This window comes from Etheostoma cragini, chromosome 12 (genome assembly GCF_013103735.1).
Source record: "Etheostoma cragini isolate CJK2018 chromosome 12, CSU_Ecrag_1.0, whole genome shotgun sequence".
Taxonomy (NCBI): Eukaryota; Metazoa; Chordata; class Actinopteri; order Perciformes; family Percidae; genus Etheostoma; species Etheostoma cragini.
The window spans coordinates 2,832,380-2,854,585 of record NC_048418.1 but is presented as its reverse complement, the minus strand read 5'-3'; the positions used below and the strand labels follow the sequence as shown (position 1 = coordinate 2,854,585).

Sequence of the window (22,206 nt, the reverse complement as noted above, 5' to 3'; positions counted from 1 at the left end):
GAGGGTGGAGGTGCTCCTCTGTTGGACCAGTGTGGGGTGGAGAGGGTGGAGGTGGTCCTCTGTTGGACCAGTGGGGGGTGGAGAGGGTGGTCGGGGTTATCCATGATAGATAACAGTCTGTTCAGTGACCTCCGCTCCACCACAGCTTCAAACGTGTCCTGTTTGCAGCCGATCACGGAGCCAGCCTTCCTGATCACTTTGTTCAGTCTGCTTGTATCGCTGGCTCCGATGCTGCTGCCCCAGCAATAGTTAATTTTGTTTTGATATGCCAAAATTTAATTATATGAGAGATAATTGGTCGGAATGATTAGCTAAAGCTATGCTAGTTGGTGGCACTTGACTGCACGTTCATAATAACAATGAAGAGGGAGAATACAGTTTCAGGATAATAAAGAGGCGTGGTTTACTTCATAGGCCGCGTATTTGTGTATTTTATATTATCTGGGTCACATGACAGTGCAACACATTCTCATGTATGATATCGCACAAAAATGGATGCACACCAAAACGTATGACATCCTAAGAAATTAGGAGGCTGCTCCATGACGGCGAACAGCAGATGAAAGTCCTGTGTGTTAATGCCCATCTTCCCCGGCCACCTCCCTACGTGGCCAGGAGCGTTCTTAAACAGCAGCCGTCACTCTGGTGCTTACAGCAGGAAAAAAGTGGAATGCTTACGAATTCAGAGATTAAAGTGAACGTCTTTAGCTGTTCACATCTACCTATACAGATAGCAACCCTTTTCAATCGGGCCCTATTGGTTTTTAATATACAACGAGATGCAGACAGCAAAGTAAAGGGAGTATTGCAGGGGTGTTTCTAGGACTTGAGGAGGTTCGGGGCTTAGCCCAGAGCCATTTAACTAAAGTGCAATGCAATGCAAAAGGGGGATTGGCTGGCCCAGTTTGTTAAGAGACATGCATGTTGCATTAATATATATATGCATTTAAACATTTTGCACTTAAAATCCATTCTTAGGAATTAAAATTGCTCTCAAGTTTCTTCTCAAGTTTTTTTGGCATCTTCACTGTCACATTGTCAATGTACAGTTCCAACTTCTCGATGGGAAACCTCACAGAAGATAAGGATTTAGAGGAATCAGATCACATTTCATGCAGTGTACATGAGGGCCAGTCAAACTTTTGTCAACACTTAGACGTGTCAGAACATGTTCAGCTTTCTGCCAGGAAACAAAGCTACAAGTACAACCAGGGCTCCACAACAGTATCAGCCAACAGATTCTAATCAATTCAAACTAAAATAAGTCTTCCTCTAATTCCATGAGAAGCTTGCTATGAACAAACGTCAATATTATGAGGGTCAGCTCGTAGGGCCATTAGTTAAAAATATATAACAAACTAACCCTAACTTCTCTTGGGGAGGGCATGGAGTTTACATAAGAGGTTTAAAAATGGTCTTAAAGTCACCTTTGAATATTTTTTCTGAAAAAAAAACAAAAAAAAACACAGGTTCAAATATCTATTTTTGCGCTTGAGCCATAAAATGTCCACAAAAGCCATTGGAGACATAACTACGTGTATAAGTATACTTATTTTAACATAAACATAATTTATAAAAATGACATATCTACAAACGAAATAAACAAATAAAGTAATGGCCTACATGGTGGCAAAAAAATAAAAAATCTATGCATCGTGATTGTTTTGTTAAGTTTTGTCCTTGAATTAATATTTTAGATTTTTTTCCACAAATGATTCCCCTAAATATGTTCTGTTTACATCATACCGCTGTTGGAATGTGTATTCATTTCATTTACTAATTCCCAGTTTGCACAATAAAACTGTTCTGTTCTGATGCATTCTTCTTCATACAAGATTCAATGCTGGATTCTGGTGAGTTTATAATCGATTAACTCACGTCTCCAGACATGGACAAATAAGAAAACAGAGTGACTGAAAGAGGACGGGATAATGGACAACAACTTAGAGGTAACGCAAGAGTGCAGAAAAAACACACAAATGGCCTAAAGGATTAAATATTTATATATTTGTATCTATACAAATGATCTAATAAGACATCTATAAAATAATTAGGACAAACACATAAAGGCTGTTGATCATCTTCATCCCATTACATCTGACCACCTCATGTTTCATGATCTAAGAAGCTGATTCTCCACCTTTAAACACGACTGAGCCTCTGACATGGAAGATCACTGTGAGAGAAGGGGACGTTCACAAGCATGTTTAAGGCTTCAGCCTGGAACGACTACAATATTAAAACCACTGTAGACAAAACATTTCATTAGAACTTGCGTGTGACAAATAATGCATATATGTCAAAATCTCACAAACTCAGATTTATATATACATTTTTAAAAATAACGCATGGAAATGTAAATAAAAAAACTGTTGCATCAACAAGTGGAAAAGAGATTCCCATCACTAATAGTCTGTGTACTCCTGACAGTAGTAAATGCCATTACAAACCTATATAAAGGCCCAGTCATGATATACCGTGAAACTGCAAGAATCTTACAAAATAATGATATAAAGGGTTGATCATACCGCCCAGCACTAATAATATATAAACAATCAAGTCTCTTGCTGTTGACCGAAGTTGTCGGCCATTTTTGTTGCCATCTTCGGGGCCACTTCTTCACCCTAAAGTTATTTGTTTTCACTTCCGGCAGCTTAGCCGCATGACAAAATCACCAACATGCCACTCGCGTGCTGTGACTTCTGCAGACAACCAGCTGGGCTCAATCCGACAGGGACGCGAGAACGCGCGGGGCAAAAAGCCACATTAGGGCTTCTTTTTCCCCCCTCACAATATTTCAACACACATTTTTATATTTGAACGTCTGTTTTTTTTATTAACAATTCAGTTACAATTTGAATATATAACTACATTTAGCACATTCACTGACAGCCCTAGGTTGGAAGCTCATTCAGTGTTACTCAAAAATGTTCACAGTGTGCAAATATGTGCCTGCAGCACCCAGCCATACACAAACACACACATCCTTTAAATGATTGCACACGATTAATGCTGACGTTAAGCACAAAGATGTACCTGTGGTGAGGAAGGAGCTTCCATCAGAGTGGAGGTGGATGTAATGAAAGGTTGAGGGCAGACAGGTCATCACTCAAACCACCACTCTGTGTTTAAAAGGAATCGGTCTGGCTCTGTCACATTACAAGCAACAAGGAAAACAACTGCGGACTGCCTGAAGCACTCAAATCCAAAGACGTAAAACACACACACACACACACACACACACACACACACACACACAGTTATAGTTGTACAAGCCTATAAAACCATGCTAAGTGTTCCTGACACATATACAGTTTGTTGCCACCTTAGAGACACTTTAAGTTTTGAGGACTGCTAATTACAGACATGAGGGAAGTTGACAAGCCAGATTATTTCGCCCCCATGCTGCAACTTAAAATAGGGATTGATGATGGGTTTTAGAGCTGTCACGTGCCACTAAACATAAGTCACAGACCAGTGGAATTTGTCTTGTCAGTGCAGTTCAGCAGTTTAAGTATATGTCCAGTATGACACCCTGGATGACTACTCATTTTCGATTCCAACACACCTCGACATTTTATTTTTAAAATGTAAAAGCAAAGATCTTGTTGAATAAGCTACTAGTAATTATTATTGAAGCATTTGACTAGGGTACATCTTTTCTAGTCCGATTTAATGAAGTACTATGATCTGTTGATTTAGCAATCTTATGTGTAACGTATGTGGGATCTTTGGTGATTGGATGATGACCTAATTCTCACCCACGACAGTATTTAATAGAAAAATCCTCTATGCAGGATATACCTGTATTTTCATCAAAGCTTAAACAATCTGCCTCACCAAAACATCGAGGGTACAGAATGGACTTTTTTCCACAGCAGACATTTTGACTTGTCATAGTAGGAATAGCACAGCTGACATTGATAACCTTAAAGGTCCCATTGCATGACACACCCCCAGCCTCCCACCTTGCCCCCCCACCCTCTAAAGAAAGCTAAAGACTCAAAAATGGCACATCCTAAGGAAAGCTCATTCTGGGACTGGCTCTAGTGGCTGTTATTCTGCACCAAGGCTGACTTTTGGAAAGAGACTTCAGATATAGCATCAGGGGACCACTAAGGTCTATATGAAAGCATCCAAAGAGCAACATGTCATGGGACCTTTAATGAGGGCTGGACTCCATCGGGTGTCCCAGTAAGCAATTTCAGTGAGTCAGCATGCCACATGCCAGGGCCTTTTCCAGGTACCAGGATGTAGTAGCTTAACTGATCTCTGAACGGAAGCTAAGACAGACAAGAGCAGTATCTACAGCTGATCTGAGGGCTTTTTGGGGAGTGCCATGTGCACACCGAGCCCAGTACAAGAGCCCGAAGAGAACAAGAGTCAAAGTAAACAACCACTGTATGCTGTACACAAAACAGAGGGGCTGTCACAATGTGTTGGGATCACACACATTTTACACACTGAGATGTGTTCACTATGTTAAAAGAACTGTCAAGTAGTAAAAGATTTCTAAATCAAATGCCTGGTCAGATTCATATATCCAGTTCATTTATTCTTTGATCAGATTGGTCCTGATCCGGAGTAAATCAAGATTTTGCTATCTAATTTACGTCTTTATGTCTAATGATGGTTATATTTGTGGTGTAGCCGGAATTTACTCCACAGCACTGTGGAGAATATTTCAATAAATATTCAAACATAGGCTCAATATTATTTTTCTACACTAAATTTCATTTATTAGCGAGTATTCACCCACACCTATTGTAACTAAGAATCAAAATATCTCCTTTAAGAATTAAAAAAAATCTAATCTATATCTGGAGAACTATTATTGTCCTTTCTGGTCGGATTGCTTAGAGGTTTTTAATTGCTTAGCCACACTAATTATTATGACTCATTTGAATGCATTTTGAGTTATCTCAAATGTAATTGTTGATCCAAGTTTCAGATGTTTGGCTAATGGCACATCCTTGCCATGCCTATGCACATGTGCCTGCAGGTGATCTGCACAAACCCGCTCCAGGTGTGATGAATGGCGTCCTAAAGAAACACTTTTCATTCCGTCACACAATTAAGTGTTAAGTTATGCTATTCTAGTTCAACGTCATCCTGTATACTAATACTAATAGGTCTACTAGGACTAGTACTTATGCTTTAATTCGCCTCCACTCTATACACCGGAGCTAACTCCTGGAAAGGGTAGAGGGAATCGTAAAGCAAAAGTATTATATGGCGTTTCATTAAAATAACCATGTTTGGTGTGTCAGACTGACGCCGAACGGAGGAGCAAACAGTAGCGCTTAGTTTATTGTTCCTTGTTTTATTTTTGGATGGAATAATTGTCTCTAATCGACGCAACAGAAAATTGACAGATGTTAAATGGAGTTTGGTGCTCCACGCCTCTCCGTAGAGCAGCCAGCCAACAAACAACCGCATGATGTGTTGATAGAGTAGAGCAGCAGCAGCAGCAGCTCGTTGGTCCGGCTTAGCGTTGGCATCGAGTCTGCTGTAGCTAGACAGAGGCGTTACTGTCTAGCTACAAGTTTAAACGCATAGGCTAGTGGGGATACTTTCTTCACTTCTTTCAAACAGCTACGAATTTCGGTCAGTGGACATGTTGCAAATTGGTTAAAAGTTATATTTAAATAGCTTACCTGGAAGCAGAGCACTGTAGGTACTGTAGGTTGTCGCTTCAAAGTGCTAACTTTAACGTTAGCTAACGCTGGCTAACTCAGGGGTAAAGTCAAGTCCATGCTCTTCACGTTGTTTTCTTCGCCCCTCTTCGCCCTTTTTTTTGGTTCTATTTTGGCAGGATATTTCCAAGTGTCAGAGTCAGGTGCATTGGAAAAACACCACCTCTCTGTCACTGCCTCTCTCTCTCTCTCTACCTGCTGCTGGTGCACTGTTACAACAAAACTCCACCTCAGTGGATAATGCTGGCTCTACCAGTCTGACTAGCAGAGCAGTCCAACTTCTCAACGTTATGGCATGACACAAACACTTACACGCCAAGTCAGTCTTGTATAAAGTAGACTACTTGAAAGCAATACTTGAGTGAAAGTATCTTAAAAATGACTTTGGTAGAAGTTTTTTTTGTTGTTGAGTAAAAGTCTTAAAGTAGCTGATATTTAGGCTTACCGTACTTAAGTATCAAAAGACCTTTCTGATACAAAATTATTAGAAGAAAAAAAAAACTGATGATTATGAACTTTACTGTGGCTTCTTTATATTAAAGCAACACACACAGACTTATAATTCAAGCAATACAACAGAATACTAGCCTATGAATTGCACTGCTTTATTAAAGCAACTAATCTAACATCTCTGCAGAGACTTTTGGCTGACTTATCATCCAGATAAAGTTAAAAGAGGGCAGCAACACCTTCTTTTTGTTTGACACTAGTATCCATAAACACTGAACAACCTGACTACACTGTCTGAGGCCGGGGGTGCTTAAGAAGGCCCAACGGAAATCTGACGACTCAGTTGCCAAGTACAGTAAGTGATGTTAATCCAATACGAATTAAGCAAACTTATTCTTAAGGCATGTCCTTCCAGCAAAAGAGTTTTTTTATGATTGTTGGCAAATTTTCACAAAAAATGCAATGCCCCATGCAGGATGGTTATGCATAACGTTCCAATAACAACAGGGAAAAATGGCTGCTCTTGTGTGAAGTAAACGCAACATTTTTCAACTTTCTGCTAAAATATGTGTGACTTTTTTTGCGGGGATTATGAAATCATGCAAGCCCAACATTTTGGCCGGAAATCTATTTATGCGGCGAAAGTTTGGCGGTCCTCTCTTAAATATGCAGACTTTGTCTGATTATGCATTGAATTTTGCGATCACATAATCACGTTTTTCTGGAGCGACTTACAAGGTCACCCACCTCTCTATTTTGTGTGTCAATGAAAAAAAAAAATCTGGTGTTAATACGAGGTAGGGGGGGAGCCAGTATGGGAATAATTCCGACCGGTCAGCATCCGTCTCTGAATTTGGGGGTGAATCTTAAAGATGTTTGGCAGTTGAGTTCAATCTGCATCTCCTACTCCACCTTTAAATCTCACCTGTTCCCTTGTGCGGTCCTGGTGTCCCATGATAATGGCAGCATGGTGAGGATACTTCTGCCTCAGGTGGTCCAGGAACACCTCCTTCTTCCTCTCCACGTCCGACTGCTGCATGATGAGGCTATCCAGCTGTTTGTCCCTGCAGCTGGCGTGAGCAGCGGTGAAGTAGCTCCGAGGCAAGGTGCTGGGAGAGCGTGGAGCCGAACCACAGGACGAGAAGTCCTGGTTACAGAGCGGTTTCTTGTTCAGCAGGCGCTCAGTTCCGCTGTCCACAGAAGCAGGAAAACAAGAGGATACCCTGGATTGGGAGCCTCCAGGATCTGAGTTGGGTGGATGAGAGAGGAAAGGAGTAAGGAAACAAGATGAGAGCACATAGAAAAAAAGAAAAGAAAGTGTAAGACAGGACAAGATAAGACAAGATAACATGGCAGAATCAAATGCGTGGAGGTTGGAACCGTCACAGTGTGTCATCCACTTTCACTTTGACATGCCAAAACTTAATATGCTGAAATACTGAATATATATTTATACAATCTGCCATGTCTCTGAACCTCATCCAGTTTCATTTTAATTCAAACTGCATACACACTCTGGAGGGATTTAATTATGTGAAGTAAACCCACGTCTGAATCAGGGTTATAGTAAACTAAAATAAAAAAGCAATCACAAATGTTTTTAGTAAACTGAAAATAAACTATCTACAATTAAACTATTCAAAATTATTATAAATTTGGAAAAGGTTATTTGACGAATACAAAAAAAGGAACACATTTTCATTCAAATTTAATGTCCTCTGAGCTTACATTCAAATCATTTGATAAAAAGTCCTGGCCAGCAAACTGCTACATGTACAACAAGGGACTTCATTTTAAAAAGTAAAAAAATCATTTTTTTTACTCCAAACTCTGTTTTAGCCTAGTTTTGTGTATGGATCAGTTATTGTGTGCTGTTAATAATAATAATATTAATGTATACTTTATAAATCCCAAGGGAAATTACAAGGTTTTCACTCTCTTACCAACAGTGTTATTAGACACAGGCCTGAGTTACACACACATACACACATACATTATGTGCACTAATGGAGAGATGTCACAGATGGAAAGGCAACCCAAGCGGTTGGGGGTTCAATGCCTTGCTCAAGAGCCACTTGTCCGTACCCACCCAGTAGGTGAACTGGCACCTCTCCAGCTACCAGTCCACCATGGGGACCTGAACCAGTAACCCTCCGTTTCCCAACCCAACTCCCTACTGACTGAGCTACAGAAATGTGCATCATTGTGTGGGTAAGTGCTGTGATAATCACGGAACAATATGCAGCTCTGCAGATGAGAACAACAGATTCAGGAAAGCTAAATAAATAAGATCCAGCTCAGCATTCATTCAATTTCAGATACTTGTCTTCATACAGCTGGAGAGGGATTGGCACTGAAACGTGGTGTTATGCAGGAAATTACAAGAGTTTATGTAGGCTAAGTATCTGAAGCCTGAATAATACTGTTCAAGGTGAGAAAAAGGACAGGAAGTAGATTAATTAAATGATCTAGGTAGTTCCTAATAGAGAGGCAAAGTCCCTTCCCCTTTCAGTGGACCCCCATGGGACCTTATTTTGGAAAAGATATGCACGGTGGTACAAATACATTTTTGATCCTGTTTGAATTGAGCCATGGAATACACAAATGGTGCTCGTCAATTTAAAAGATAATTCCAGGAACTGCTCAGTTTGTCATAAAGTTTGTTGAAGTATTTATATGACTGTGAAAATACATCATTAGAAAGAGTACACACTTCAAACTTGCGTGGGTGATGTCTCGCTGAAGACCTTAACTTATCTTCTTTGGCTCAATTATTTTTTAAATTGTCAAACATCATATGTGTAATTCCTGGCTTAATTCAAACAGGATCATAAAATCAATTGTTTACACCATACGTACAGTATTTTTTCCAATATAAAAGTCCCATGAGGTCCACTGGAATGGGTAGGGACCTCGCCTCTCAATACAATTTGTCAGCACATGCATTAACTGGCCTAATGTAAACAACTTCCAAAAAGCGCAAATGCTTGAGAATAAGGCATTTAATACACACACACAGAGAGAGAGAGAGAGAGAGAGAGAGAGAGAGAGAGAGAGAGAATCTTAATACCTCTCTCTCCCAAACCACCAGAACTGGCTGATGGCATTGTACAGCCCAAATGTGTGATTGGACAAAATAATTAGTTCAGTCTAAATGCCACCCATCCAGCCCTAACTACAGTTTACTGCTCTGGCTTCTGTGACTGATGCCGTCTACAGAGCTGGCATTTTACAATGTCAGACCTGCAGGCTCCAACACACACACACACACACACACACACACACACAGTAAAAAATGACTTCGCAGCAGAGGTGACACATCGGTGGGGCCGAAACTCTGCACAAGTGGCCGTCCGTCCAAGCCACACTCTGACTTCATGAAATCAAACCAACTGCCAACTGCTGTTATTCAGTAGTAAGCAGTGTAGAACAATTGTCCATGACTGTTTTGTTTTGGTGTACAGTCTGTATATTGTCAGATTGAATTAGTTTGTTACTTTCCCTAATCTCCTTACAGCAGCAGCGGAATGGAGCTGTGGACGTCTGTTCAATGGACAAACATTTTCAACGGCTTACACAATATCACCCGTGCAAGAACTATACCAGAGAAAACATAGAGATAGAGCGCAGTTAAGTCCCCGATTCTGTCTGTCACTGCCAAATGTGAAGCGAGTACAGATTTTAGTCACACGTGATCAGATTTAAACGGTTTATGGCATAACGGGTCATACCCAATGAGAGTCGAGTCACACCGGCTCTGGTCGAGAGTGCAGATTTGAGTCGCGCATGCTCAGATTTAAATGTTTTACGAGATAATAATAAAATTTGCGAAAATCTATGAAATAAACTTTTATCATTACAAATCATTAGAAATAATTTCAAAAACATTTTAGCTATTTATGATTGATTGATTGCTAACGTTAGCTCAAAACACCATTCAACTGACAGCCTTTGTTGTGTTCGATGCTAGCTTGTAGCCAGCAGTGAACCAACTTGGTTAAGTAGGTCCATTTTTACTGTAATGACAATACAGAAGTCTCTCGTTAGCATCTTAAATGCTACTTGTTGCAAAGTGATGCATGCTTGACTCAAAGTTGCACTCGCCTCACATTGGGCATTGACACCGTCTGCTAGCAAGCAAACAACAGAAAAATGCCTCAAAGACCTACTTTGTGGTGGGATCTACTACCAACAACGTAAAACACCCACAGCTTCATTTTAATGAGCCGCCAAATCGAAAAACTGAGCTTTTATGAAGAAAGCTTTCTTTGTAAAGGGAATACAAACGTGAGGAATCATCAAAAAGAATGTGAAGACTGTGGGATCCTAACACCAAGCTAACGTTATGTCCACGTACAAGTGTGAAGCAAGCTGTTACGACCCAAAGTAGTCCAGGGTGGAGGACGCAAATAATAAACCCGGGACAGAAAGCAAACGTTTAAATAAGGCAAATTTATTGTGTCCCACAACAAAGGGCAACTAAAAACTATCTTCTAAGGAAAGACGGCAACAGGCACAGGCATTGTAAGGATTGGATCAGAGGAGGTCACACAACAGTTCCCTCTATGGTGGCTTCCACTGAAGCCTCTCTCTCCTGCACACACACACCTCCAGAGAATCACACACACACCTGCAGAGAATCACACACACACCTGCAGAGAATCACACACACACACCTGTAGAGAATCACACACACACCTGCAGAGAATTACACACACACACCTACAGAGAATCACAAAGCACAACAAGGCACGTGACACAAGCGTTTTGTTACCAAGACAAATATCCAAATGTCGGTTTTAGGCTAACTGTATTTCATTATATTCAAGTTGATTTTGACAGTATGCAACTTGTTTTATAGTGGAAATTGGTTAAAAATCAGAAGGCTATGCAGTGTTATGTTTGCAAGAGCCTTAGCTCTCTCACACGCAGCTAACATTAGCTCACTAACAGCTAACTTGTCCTCTCTCGGGTAGGTTGCTAAAATAATCAGTTGACATGCTTAAATATGATGTTTTTTTGCTAGCTGCAGGCATTTTTTTAGCGTTTCAGCCCTGAGTTGCATATTGTAGAAAAATATCTTGTATATTGTACTATATCTATGATCTATATCAGCTGATTGTTTTTCCCTCTGGTGGCCGTAGTTCTCAGAGTATACGCCCTCTGTCTCTACGGGTTAACATTCCTGTGCTAGTTAAGCTTTTGAGTTAATGATGAGAATGAAGATAGTAATTAATGGCAGTTAAAGTTCACAATTTCCTCAGTAGATGAGGAGGAAGGATATCTTATAATGTCTATGGGGATTTCCATCCCTAGTGGAGAGCCCCTCTGGAACAATGGACCAATCCGGGATTGAAGGGTCAAGCCAAGTCTCCATAAAAACCATAACGTTACAGTCTGGAGGAGGAGCTCGAGAATTTAGTTAGAATTAGAAAAACTAGTACTTTAGGAGTATCTTGTTTTTTGTTAGTTTTTTTTAACTGATTTCTTGTAGAGTACAGATAAACACGGGCTCCCCTCTCACATGCACACATATACAGTTTCAGCAGGTTGACATTTGGAGATGTTCTGGAGCTTTGCTGTCGAATAAGGACACTGTCACTCACTGGTTGGATGAAAAACGCCTTTTTAGCATATCGCTGGAAGGTTTTATTTCATTGCGTGTGGTAGTTACAGTACACCAACACAACCTTATAGCGGTCAATCTATATATATTCTTATCTTCTGAATATACTGTATATACTCGTATTGAAATTTATTTGTATTTTAAATAAGAAAAAAAATAGTTATTCCACTAAAAACCCAACAAAACACACAAAATGTGTGGACAGATTTTAATCTCCCTCCCCCATCTAGCTTTTGAAAATGTGACATGGCATGAGTTGATCAAAACTTTATTCACTATTTGATGACTGTGAATCAATATAAAATACAGATGTCCATTAAGGAGAACATTGGCTGAATGACTGCAGTGTTTCTGCAGTCATGGTCATGGACGTCTGGTCATCCCTAAAATGTGACTAGAACTAGATGACCAGACGTCCCAAAAAATTAGGCACAGCCCCGAGATCCAAGCAGTGGTCCCAAATCCCGAATCTTGCCCTAATTGTCCAAGTTATTTGAGCAAAGTCTCAAGAGCATGCTCCAGTAGGTATAGTCTGACAGAACATTAAAAACTGTTAATGGGGATTGAGTCCTCCTGCAGCCAGCTCCCGTGGGCTGCTTATTGCCCGCAACAGTGAGCAGGCCCTATGTAGGCGCCTAGGCATGAATTTTGATAAGACACAGTGATATTTTTTTGTTCATTCATCGTTGAAATGGAAACTCGGGCTGGTGTCCCGGGACCCGATGAACATGTAGCTAAAAATACAAAAAAGTCTCTGCAGGTACCGGGATGACTAGGTAGGGAAATACCCCTGGATTACTGCAGTTTTACATGATGCAAACAAAGCATAGGAAAAGGAAGGAGTTTGGTTTGAGCGCCTCGTGTGTGTGTGTGTGTGTGTGTGTGTGTGTGTGTGTGTGTGTGTGTGTGTGTGTGTGTGTCTTTCTCTGTCATGGGTTTTAATGCTTGGGCAGATGACAAATCTTAGTCAAGTACATTCACACGGACACCGGGATGCAGCCACCGTGGACTGGCCTTTATGAAAGGGCCTCTGACGTTCCTCATCTTATGAATCACCTCATTTTTGGGTCCTGCATCAATACTTGGTAAGCAAAGCATCATCCGGTAAACATATTTCCTTCTTGAGTTTACTGATGCGTTGCTTCATTTTGATTGATGCTTTTCATTTTAATTTCTAACACAGCTGTCTTCTGTGTTAAACCTTCCCACTGCCTCCTCTTATCATCGATAAACGTAATCCATTCAGTCCATACTGGCACAGTAACTGAGGCTGAGAACATTTCCTCCAGCATGACTGCTGGACTCTGGCTATCACCAGATTCTGTCCTCAACGAGGCTTAAGCTGTGCTGAATTTAGTGCTCTATTATTCACAAACATTTAAGGAATCGTGTAGTAGTATTTCTCTTCGTGCAGACATGACTCACATCTTGTGTTCGGACATGAAGCACATGATATGTTATTAGTATTGATTAACCATGTTGTCTTTGTGTCAAATTGACCAGTTGTCCTATATCAATGTTCTTTTAAATTCCCCAAAATAACATGATTGATTCCACACAACGCTCTTCGGTAAGTACAAATCTCTACTTTTAATAATTTTGGGGCGTCTTATTCAATTTTATAGCATTTGGAAAAAAAACTATTGAAGTGTTTTTTAAATAGTATTGAGTAAAAGTTGACATATTCCAGTCTGTGATTATCCATCAACATCCATTCTTTTTATTTTAGTCTAAATAATTCCCTAATTTCTGCTTTTCCAACACAAACATTAGGTATAATGTCCTATTCATGAGGTTTATTGACCATAAATTCCAAAAATAACTGTAAAACTAAAGTTAATAAGTTAGAGTTACGTAGTGTTGAAAACATCAAATAACGTGCCAAACATTTGGAAAAAAGCATTAAAAGTGTTAAAAATAGTAATAAAAAGTTAAAAACCTTGATGAAAAGCATCAACAAAAATGTTGATTGTGACGGGACGACAACACAAGGGTTAAAACAAATTAGTTCATCAACATTGTGTTTTCAGCAGCAGCAGCAGCTGTTTTCAGTGAAAACGCTGAACACAGCAGACAGACACCGAGGAGACGAAGAGATAGTTTACTTTTACTAACACCAAGTTTCTTGACCCAGTGCAGCACTCCCTAGTTTTTCCTTTAAAACGTCTGCTTAATTGGGATGAGGCTCCTAAGAAATATACTTGTTTTTAAAGTACACAGCTTCTTCACTTCTTTAAGCCTACTGCCAGCCAACATCTTAACAAGTAAACATTGTAAAGGAACAAAGCATTGTATTTGTCAGTTGCTTTGGATAAAAGCATCAGCTAAATAAAATGTAAATTTCAGAAATGTCCAGATGCCACAAAAATTGTCTTTATTGTTTTTACATTTAAAATAGGGCCAACTAGTTATCATGATACAATGGATTTCACAGTAGTAGGCTTTACAAATATAGATGTATACATCTACATTTGTGTAGATGTATACAAATATAGGACAAAAAATACACAACATGCAGGGGGCATGGTTATTTTTCATCCTATATTATTACATGAGTAATGATGAATCTGAACTAATCTTTATAAAAAAAGCTCATCATCCCCTAGACGTTCTACACTATTCAACAGGTTAATTTGTCTGACCAATATTATTGTTCCCTTAATTTTAAGCTTGTGACATCACATAACTGTGATATTCAAACCCCCTCCCCCACACACACACACACTTTTATCGTCATTGCTTGGATCACAACAATCTTTAAAGTCGGACTTCATTTTTATCTAAAAAAGAAAAACACACCACAAGGTTGTATGACTGCATCTTTCACAGTTGATAAATACTGACATAACAGACTGACAGTCATTAACACAGTGGCCAATTACTCAAAACCGCCTCTCTCGTAGTTCCTGTTATAGTAAACCTAGGTGTCTCCAGGACAACATTTTGCCATGATGACACACACACGCGCATGGACAAAAAGGGAAAACAAAACCAGAATTGCTCTCGCGGCGGGTAAACATTTAATTCACCTACAGTATTAGTTCCAGCTCCGGCACGTTCTGCTCATCCTGTTCTGTCTGTTTACATCGATGTCTCAGTGCAACACATGCTGCAGTGATAGAGCTCACACTGCTCCGGGAACGTCACTTGGAAAGTTCAAATAGGGTGTGTGTGTGTGTGTGTGTGTGTGTGTGTGTGTGTGTGTGCGTGTGTGTTCCTGAGGAAGCATGGGTCGGTCTCACTTTTTCCAGACCTCTTGTTTCCCCTCTAAGTTGGAAGGAGGTTATAGTACATCATAACACTGGCAGGATGCAGCAATTCCCACAGGCGGACAATGGATTAAAGTGGTGGAACCCCCGAGGTGAGATGGACGGGGTGTTTAGGGAGACGGTGTGACAGTTGAGAGTTCCATAAAAAAAATAATAAAAAAACATTGTATGCATCGAAGGCATACGTTAAACTCTTTAACAACAGCATTTTAGAGAGACTTGAATTGAACCACTGTAAAATGCTAAAAAACTTGTTCAAAAACAAGGATCGATGTGGTGCTGATCCACTACTGTTTCCTTTGACATGTGAATGCACTTCATTCTGCAGCTTCAAGGGGTTTCTTAACTTAATAGTTCTATCATATAACATTATTATGCTCATCATACACAAACAAACACATTGGAAAAAATAGTTTTACCTGACCTATTTTTAACTTTTATCTGACTACATTTTTACACAAGTAGCTTCCCATCCCTACTGAGATTAGGGCTGGGTATCATTCAGAAATGTTCAGTACCGTAACTTTGATATCAGTTCCTAAATGATACCAATTTTATAAAAACAAAGACAAAAAAATTACAACATTACACATTTGGGCACACGTCTTTTTATTTATTATCTAGGTCCTACATGACCCCCTGTGTGTAAAAATTGGAGGTCTCAAAGACCTCAACATTGCAAGCAAGAAGGACACCTTCCAGACAAATTAGATGAAGACACTTGTTTTTGTTGATACTTTATTTAAAACTGAACTTGATGAATGAATCAGAATCATCAGATATGAAGCAGAGCTGTTTACATTTGTTTTCAGTTCTTTCCATTAATTATAATCCAGGGAATAAAACGAGTCCTCCCTGATAATCCTGAAAATATCAGCCCTCGTCCACTTGTCATGTCTGAAGGCATGTAATCCCTCCTCAACATGCCTTCAACCCAACATGAGCATCTATTTTATCACTGAAGTGGAGTGGATTAAACTGAAGCTTTACAACCACGTCCCATAATCTCCCAACAACCCCTGCTGGCAACTGTAAATAACGGCTGGGACTAATAACACACAAACAGAAGGAAGGCAGATTCCTAAAACAGCTTGGTGTGAGGTTTGTTTGGCACCATGCTCAGGCACAGTCAATATGAAGGTTTATAGAAAAAGATGGAGGCAGGCCTCCACACGCTGCAGAGCAGAGGAGGGTCTAGCTACTCCACATGGGATGGGAGAAAAACTAGCTCTGGTTTATTGGCATTTAAGACATGGAAATTGATTTAATCCACATGTAATAGACAGACAGACAGATAAATCTACCTTGTAATGGTAAATTCAAATCAACACACAAATTCGGTGTGTATCCTATAATTTTCACAACATATCTTCCATCAGTCCAAAATAAATATTCACAACAGAACCTTAATTTGAGTAGATATCCAGTAGGTACACATACAGTATACATACATACATCCAATCCTGATCCCAATGACCCAATGTCCTATATAGTGCTAGACACGTCAGCGAGAAGAAACACAACTAGCACAGTGGCTATTATTGGTGCATTTCAAAACACAAATGTCCATAATTAGGATGTAAGACACTCTGGCCAATGACTGTAGGGAATAAAAGAAATATAGAAATGAAGCAGAGGGGACAAAGGATAAGTTTCTATTTCTTTACAATCATTATGCTGTACCACCTCTCTCTCTCTCTCTCTCTCTCTCTCTCTCTCTCTCTCTCGTTGACAAAGCAGATCTGATTGATCTAGTTCAGTGGAGGCCTGGAGGTAACTCTCTCTCTCTTTCAGCTCTTTACTGTGCTTTATAGGCCTGTGATGATATTTGGTTTGCAACTTGGACAGTCAGTAAGCCAGCCAGCCATCAGTCAGACATTAATTAGTTAGCAAGGCAACATCTAAGGTTAACAGTCATAACCTAATGCTCTCTCAGATAAGACTTTGTAAAAAGGATGCGCTAGGTTGTATTCTACATTTTTCCTACAGCCAATAAATCCAGTTCAAAATGTTTTACACCTGACAAGTACATTCATTTTCATTATGAACTAAAGACCCAGTAAAGGTTACTCATAGAAGAAGAACTAGTGCATTTGTTGGAGATTGAGTGGCGGATAAATCCACATTTGGTGCTCTAGTGAGTATTTGGGACAACAGGACCAGTGATGTGCAAGTTTGACCAAGCTCAAAGTTCAGTACAAATTGATTAAAAATATCCATCCTCTACTTTGGAAGTGGAGTGAACCAAGCTACTAAACAGTGAAAAAGCCCCAAGTCCACCTCAAATGGACTAACCATCTTCCAGAGAAAACCTTTACTTCCATGACAAACATGCGTTGCTTTGTAACACCTGCTATAATGCTCGCCTAGCTAGCGTCCCAAGCCCTCATACTCTTCTTCTGACTGGCTAGTAGTCCTTACCTAGCTACTGCGCGTGTGCAAGTCCCAACAAAGATGGTAGAGCAGTTAGATGCCTCACTCTGTAGCTAAAACGGAGAGCTCAACACACAGTTTGAACAGAGGAGCTACAGCAATGTACAGAACAACAAAAATGTGGTGTTTTTTGAAAATTAAAGCACATAAAACCTATTCTGGAGCAACCTCTAAATACAAATACAAACTTGGAAATGAGCATAATATGAGCACTTTAACGTCTGAACCTCTTCACTGTCTGATGAAAAGCTGGTGGCTGTCCACACTCCCCAGGCCAACAGACGGTGCTAGTCTCGAGTACTCCAGTACACACAGGGGCACCTGGAGAGTCTCTCTTCTGCTAACAATACTGTTTCCTGACATCAACAGTGCTCCTTTGCAGCAACTCAACATGTAATGCCCCCAGCTTAATCTAATAGTAGCTTTTTTTTAAAGGAACCAGAATGTGCCAACCGCATTTTCTCACCTGAGCTTTAAATCTGCAACCTTACATGACCCCCAAACCCGCTTATATCACCTTTCTCCTTATTTGCTAACATAGTCACATACATAATTTGTACTTAGGTAAAAAAAACATAAAACAGAAATAGTCACACTGTGGGCATGATCAAAAATAATCACCGGAGAGACTACCATGAGTCTTATTTGCAGAGACATGTAGCTCCACGTGTAGCCTGAAAGATAAGAAATATACTCCGGAGATGTTTGCGGACCAGCCGTTTCCCAGGGCTCTCAGTGCTCAGTGAGGCGCACCGCACAAGATTTTTGCAAAAGAATGTGAAGAAGGATAGAAATACTTTAGAGATTAAATCATACTGCTGCCGTCAGAACAAATCATCAACTTAGAGAAGGAGAATCAAAAAGTAGGTCCTTCTGTGGCATGGCACAAAAGATAGAAACAGAGAGATTAGAAACTTGGAAGTTCTCAGTTAAGTTCTCTGTTGTCGGTTTTGTGGAGAGAAAATGTAATGGCCGGAAGAGTGGGACTGGTAAGAGGAGCACTGCTCTCAGCAAGTCAAATCAAGCAAAGGATAAATATAGGTAACCAATAAGCCACATTAAAGAAAACCATCAAAGGTTTTTACAATACTTCAGGTCAGTGGTGTAGTACTCAAGACCGGTTAGTTGCAGGAGCACTTTTTGAGTTTTTACTCTGTCTTGTCTCGGTCTGGGATGAAGAAGACTCTGGATGTTATATATCAAGACCGGTCAATACCACATCATCAGGTATATCACTAAATTTCACCATCTTCATGTGTTGACCTCATTACTGTGATTGGATGTAAAACTTCCTGCAATATTGTTGGATGAACATTGAAGATGCACAACTGCCCAGGAACTTACATTGCAACTTCTTTCACATCTTGCTTAATACTGGACTGATTTTAAAAATTGTTGTTCCCGTCAATCACTGCAAAATACTGACGTTTCCCTTTATAAAAAACATATTTGCATTGATGTGATGGAAAAAGACATTGGAATAAAAACATTAAAAGAAGAAGAGAAGAAAGGAAGAGGAAAGAGGTCTGTGTGCTACTGCTGGTGTTTATTGTGAAAAGGCTGTTACAGCCTGTTATTGCCCGGTGACTGTGACTTTGCTGCTCAGCACGCGCGTGTGTGTGTGTGTGTGTGTGTGTGTGTGTGTGTGTGTGTGTGTTTGTGTGTGTGTCTTGCTAAGAACACACAGCCTTGCAGCGACAACTGGACAGACACAAGACAGCCATGGGAAATATCATTTCTGCTTGTTAAACATCACACACGTACACACATGTCAGTGAAGCCTGCAGTTCTTCCAAGAATCACTGAGTGTAGATCAAACCTCCGGGGAGAGTTCTCAGTCCTCAATGTCTCTCTGAGGCCACCCAAACCAGCAGTAGCCTACATTTTATCATGTTAAAAAAAATTACTTTATCACTATGGGAAATCTAATTAATAAGCAAAAAAACATTGGTAAATGAATGGCCATCTGTTTTTGTGAAGTGGTGCAGTAGGATTAAAACAAATAGTATTTAGAGATAGTTTCAGTCATTGAAAAAATGTCCTGTTAGCAGCGAAAATCCCAACACCGTCCCTGTGGTGTACTCGACCTCTATATTCTGCTCTTTTGAGTGCTCTCAAAATTAGTTTACACTGAAATGTGAGTGATTGCAAGAGGATTGATGAGATATGAATAAAAGGGCAAACAGAAAATTATCTTTGTGAAAAATTATTTTAATTTCTATAGACTTTCTCCACTAGTTTCTCTTTTTTCTTGCATAATACTGGATATAATTTCTATTTCAGAACTCTACTGATTAGTCATATGAGACAATCTGAGGAAAATAGGGGAAATTTTTCTTTGATGAAGCTTCTCACAACTTTTTGACAGCAAGGGGTCAGAGTTCAACATGACTTCATCATGTAATTAGACAAATTAAGAATTGTTTCACATATTTGTCTGAGCTCCTAAATCGAGAACATGGTTGATTGTTGAAATTAGTTTGATTTTTCCATTTTCTGTCAGTTTTCACTGAATGTTGCCTTTTCGCGATGCCATTACAGTCGAGGCCAAGTTGGACCCAGTGTAAGCAAGTCAGTGTTTTTTTCTTTCTTTCTACTAAGCCCATTTGGTTTCTGCATGACAAGTTTGTTAAAGCACATGTTCCAATATTTTTGCCATCCCACCGTTTTGCCTCTCGCTCCCTCCCTCTCTGACTCTCCCTTCCTCCTCCCTGCAGATTTAGAAGTGCCGAGCTCGAAGAGATTAGCTTCATTTATAGTCAAAGGGTGGAATGTGATGATAGGAGAGGGAATGTAACTAATCAGCAGCGGGCTGTAATCCACTGGGACAAAACAGGACAATACTGCTGGACTCCAGCTCCCAGCAGAGGAATGTATGACTGGACAGAAAAACCACAAACCCGTTGAAATCTAACTGAATACTGTATGCACACAACTCTGCGTGTACACTTGTATTACTCATCTCTTAACACAAAAACACTGTCACAACATTGGGACTCCATAAAAGGTTAAGTAACATTAAATTGAACTGAAATGTAAACTCTCTTGTTTTGCAACTCATTTGTTTTGGAGTTATATCATCCAGTCTCTTCCCTGAAATATATGGGCATGGAGAAGCTGTGTTTGTCAAAGAGAGGAGGAGATTTGGAGAAGCTTCTTCTGAAGAGGGAGGAATTCTGGATTTCTAAACTGGGCACTTCAAACCCAAGAGGGTAAAAATGAGGAATTAGACCATTTCTGAGTCTACTGGAATGTATTTGGACTTCATTGAAATGGGCTGTACTCATAATACTGAAACTGAAATAAAACAGCGGACCGGGATTGCCTCCACACGGCTGTCACGGACCGAACCCCAATATGTGAAACACCTACGAAGAACACAGAAGCTATGATTAGGACACACAGAGGGAGTGTGACTTCATCCTCTGCTCAGGACAGTAATACTCCACCATATCTTTACACGGAAAGTACAAGTGTGGAGGCAGCAGCTAAGCCCAAGGCTTAAGCCTCTGCGGTGCTTTTCCATGGGTAGAGTATTTGACGCACTTTTTTGATCAAGCGTTCAATGAAAGTCCAAGTCATGTTTGCAGTTAAAACCATTGGTTCCATTTATTTCCATCAAAACGTCTTTGGTTTTCCAGACAAATTACGGCTTGTGTGTGTGTGTGTGTGTGGTGAAAAACAATGTGTGCTTCCGGTTAGCACCTGAGGAACAAATGATTGGTTCATATATATACCAAGGGCAACTATTGGCTCTAATAATGTTCAGACTGTTAATTACAGCCCCTAACAGGATTTGTTGGAGAACAATTGGAAGTTTAGTTCTTGGATGGATATGTTAAGTTCAAAAGTAGATGGACTTGGACTTGAGTTAGGGTTTTTCATAAGTGCTACGGTACAACCATGGAGACTAGACCCAAATGCCGAGAGGCGAGAAGAATGCAGCAGTTTAAAATAAAACACATTTAATCCGAACAAAAAGAGTCGTACCAAAAGGTAAGCAGCAGGTAAGTAAACCTAGAGACACGATAAACAAGGCAATCCAAAGACACAGGGAAAACGGCAGCAAAGAAACACAAGTGAAAAGTAACAGAAACAGTATAGAAAGAAGAAACAGTACAACAATGATCTGACAACAGACAAGGGGAACACAAAGACTAAATCTAGAGGGTAACGACGTAACGAGAGGCAGGCTCGGAAACAGGTGGAAGACATCAGGTAATCACAAGAGCGGGAAAAAGCAGGAAGTACAACTAAAGTCAAGACAGCACAGAAAACCAGACTATCAAAATAAAACAGGAAACAGAACATACAGACACGCACAAGAGACTACAAGACAGAAACCACAACCAGACAAGACAAGGGAGCAACAAAGAACTAAAACACACACAAGACCAAAATATAACACGATCGCAAGGACAAAATACATAACACAATAACAAACCATGACAATAAATGTTAAGTGATTTAATTTTGTATACTTGGTATCTATGGTGATATGTCGATTACATGACGGATTAATGTGTTGAATATAGGAACCACGCTAAAAACTAGACCTCAGATAATTGAAAATGTTTGGTGAATCAAGCATGGCGTACAGGAGAGATTGTGCTATTGTGATGGGTTTGTTGGTTACTCCCCCCTGCTGATCATTTACACTCACCGGCCACTTTATTAGGTACACCTGTCCAACTGCTCGTTAACACTTAATTTCTAAGCGGCCAATCACATG

The 22,206-nt window shown here is 40.0% G+C and overlaps 1 protein-coding gene across 5 annotated transcripts in view; it reads right to left on the bottom strand.

The window, feature by feature from the left end:
* Positions 1-22,206, bottom strand: part of LOC117954580 (sickle tail protein homolog) — a 77,080-nt gene that overhangs the window by 49,283 nt on the left and 5,591 nt on the right. For 4 of the 5 annotated variants that reach the window (XM_034888487.1, XM_034888485.1, XM_034888486.1 and 1 more), the window contains exon 2: positions 7,072-7,391. In XM_034888487.1, coding sequence (XP_034744378.1) covers positions 7,072-7,391 — 320 coding nt within the window. Of the gene's footprint in view, positions 1-5,657; positions 5,936-7,071; positions 7,392-22,206 lie in introns of those variants that run through there. The other variant, XM_034888488.1, reaches the window with a different exon arrangement.